The 3,092-nt window shown below is 31.9% G+C and overlaps 1 protein-coding gene across 1 annotated transcript; it reads left to right on the forward strand.

Annotated features, from left to right (window-relative positions):
- The first annotated feature begins 2,091 nt into the window (after positions 1-2,091).
- On the forward strand, positions 2,092-2,328 carry LOC134281848 (ctenidin-1-like). Its single transcript, XM_062764285.1, has one exon. It carries the CDS (start codon positions 2,092-2,094, stop codon positions 2,326-2,328), a length of 237 nt encoding a protein of 78 aa, XP_062620269.1.
- The last annotated feature ends 764 nt before the right edge of the window (positions 2,329-3,092 follow it).

Below are 3,092 nucleotides of genomic sequence, written 5' to 3' on the forward strand. Positions count from 1 at the left end.
ATATTTCATATCAATCTATTAAATAATTTTTTTCGACGTATACATGGTAAAGTATTGATAAATGTTAATTTAAAATATGGCCATGTATCAAAAATGTAGCATAATCATAATTTATAAATTAAAAGGTAATGAAACTCTTTATATCAATTTAAATTATAAACATCAAATTCCATGTTTGGCTGATAACAAAACAAAATCTTATTGATGCACAATCATGAATCGTGAATTGCGTTCCCCTACAAATTATTAACTCGTGGAAAGAATTCAGATCTACAGATTTTAGTTTTTTTTCTTGGAAGCACCTTTTCAGAATTTGAATTCAGTCTTTGTCATTAAAATGAACTTAAAAAAGTTTGTTTTTCTTTTTCTTTTGACCTCTGTCAAAATGATTGAGCATTTAGTTTACCAACTTTCAATAGAATCTAACATTTCTTCAACAAATTGTTTAAGATGCATTCCATGCAAGATCAAAATTGAATAATATATGGATAAAAACTTCCCATTTAACGCCTAATGATATTGGACCAAGCATAAAAGGAATTAAAGATGGTAGACCAATACAAACACACCCTAACCAATGTTGTAATGAAAGATTGTGTGTAATGAGAGATTGTGACCTGTTCCCATCCTAGAACTATAAAAGACTCAGGATTTTTGGCAGGAAGCATTCTTGTTACTACACAGAATCGGATCGCAGGTAAGTGCAATTTTAATATTCAAGATTGGAAAAAAAACATTTAAATGATTAACTAAATGTATAAATAATAATAAATTATGAGAATAAATGTGAAAAGATTTGTTTATGCAAAATCTACTAACTTAAAAATCTTCACAAAATTATCCTTGAATCTTATTTTTTACGAACACAAAAATTAATTGAAAGATTAAAGACAAAAGTCTTGGAATTATACCTAACAAAAAATAGGATGTTCATCGTTACTAAAAAGATTATCAAATGGAGATATTTTTCATAAATAACATATGAATCGTGTCGTTCAATTTTTTTCATATTCCCTTTTTAAACGTCTTAAATACTATTGCCTTCCTAGACAGGATATTTTAACAATGTTTCATATTGGTCCGAACCTATAAAAACGTTCAAAGATTTTAAAAATGATGATAATGTGTTTACAGTCGAAATGAACGCCTTGGTTGTGTTAGCCTCCATTCTGGTCTCCTGTAATGCGGGTTACGAGTTTATTACATTTTTAACAGTAAAATACTGTAATTTATTCATTGAATAAAAGTGATATCCTGTCACAGTGTGAAAGGATATCAAAATGATATCCTGTCACAGTGTGAAAGAATATCAGAAGTGCGGGAAAACTTTCGATTTTCCTTCCATTCACCAAAAGTGTTGTAAAAATACTCCTTAACCTATTATAAGGTAGAAAACGAGTTACGTTTACAATGTTTTTCACTTAATAGCTATGACGTCTCAACCACTCAACTATGACGTCATGTACCTAAGACTGCATTACAAAAAACATCTAGGCAAAGGGAAAATCAAAGAAAATGTAATAAACAGAAAATTCAATGTTTTGTAGCTGAATATGGAATATATTTCACTCGTGAGACAGGATTTTTTTGATATTTTCACTCTAGCTTCGCACTCGAGAAAATATAAAAAAAATCCTGTCCCACTCGTGAAAAAAATTCCATATTCAACTACAAAACATTGAATATCCTCTATTTATTCATTTCCTCTTCCGAATGGTTAAGTAATAAATGTTGCATATGCAAATTGTGAAGGCTTAAGGATCTTTACAGAATTATCCTTGAATCTTAATTGTAGGAATGCAAAAATTCACTGAGAGGTTTAAGACAAAAGTATTGGAATTATAATGAACCAAAACGGGATGTTGTTTATCGCTACTAAAAAGATAATCACTTTCAAACATTGTGCAAAAATTACATAATTATGAATAGCGTCCCTCAACTTTTAATTTTTCTTTTATATTTACTTTTTAACGTCTTTAAAAACAGTCGACTACTGAGAAAAGGCTTCAACATTTTTCTTTTTTGAATTTAATGCGAACCTATAAAAGGTAAAAAGATTTTTAAAATCATGGTAATGTATTTACAGTCAAAATGAACGCCTTGATTGTGTTAGCCTCTGTTCTGGTTTCCTGTAATGCTGGTGGTAGCTACGATTCAAAAGGAGCTCATCATTACGACTATGGGGGACATGGCGGAGTATATGGAGGATTAGGAGGAGCAGTACAAGGAGTAGGAGGAGGACTGGGAGGAGGACAAGGGGGTTTCGGTTTCGGAGGGGGGCTATTAGGAGGAGGAGGGGGTCTAGGAGGAGGAATAGCGGGTCTCTGAGGGGGGCTGTTAGGAGGAGGAGGGGGTCTAGGAGGAGGACTAGGAGGAGGATTTCACGCAGGTACCTAGCAATTTTTTCTCTCCAAAGAACGATAAAAAATGTATGTACGAGGCATGCATTTATATTTTTTTTTAGTTGCAATTATACTTCTGATGTGAGTATCGTGTTACACATTGGGATAAAAACAATCCAGATATCTGTGACAAGGGTATCATGTTTTTCATCAAAATTGTAAGAAGCATATTTAATGTTAATTGTGAAGTATTTTGGAAAGGAAAAAAGGTGAAACATAATTTTGTTTGATAACATATTATATCAAATTTTTTTCATCTGTTTGACCTTATTTTCAAAAACCTGTAGATTTGGTACACCCCCAGCGAAAAAATACTAGTATAAACTGTGGAATTTTGTTTATTACAGTAAAAACTTTGGAACTTTGATTCACTATAGTAAAAAACTTTGGAACTTTGATTTACGAGTACTATAGTAAAACTTTAAAACTTTGATATATTGTAGTAAAAACTTTGAAACAATGATTAGTGAAAACTTAATATAGTGAATAAGTACTATAAAACCCGTAATGATAGCTATCCAGGTTCAATCAAGGGTGTACGGGGATATTACCCCGGGTTTTATTCCATACATCCTGAGGCCGAAGGTAAATCCCCGTACACCCTTGATTTGACCTGGATAACGAATCTATTTCCTGTGTACCCATAAAAATTCTTCGTAAACATCAGAGTCTAATCAACTGTGTCTCAAT

The sequence above is a fragment of the Saccostrea cucullata genome, unplaced genomic scaffold (genome assembly GCF_032062105.1).
Source record: "Saccostrea cucullata isolate Sc308-1 unplaced genomic scaffold, CSIRO_AGI_Scuc_v1 ctg897, whole genome shotgun sequence".
Classification (NCBI taxonomy): domain Eukaryota; kingdom Metazoa; phylum Mollusca; class Bivalvia; order Ostreida; family Ostreidae; genus Saccostrea; species Saccostrea cuccullata.

Coding starts and splice junctions, on each gene's coding strand:
- LOC134281848 (XM_062764285.1), top strand. CDS start 2,092: ATGAACGCCTTGATTGTGTTAGCCTCTGTTCTGGTTTCCTGTAATGCT.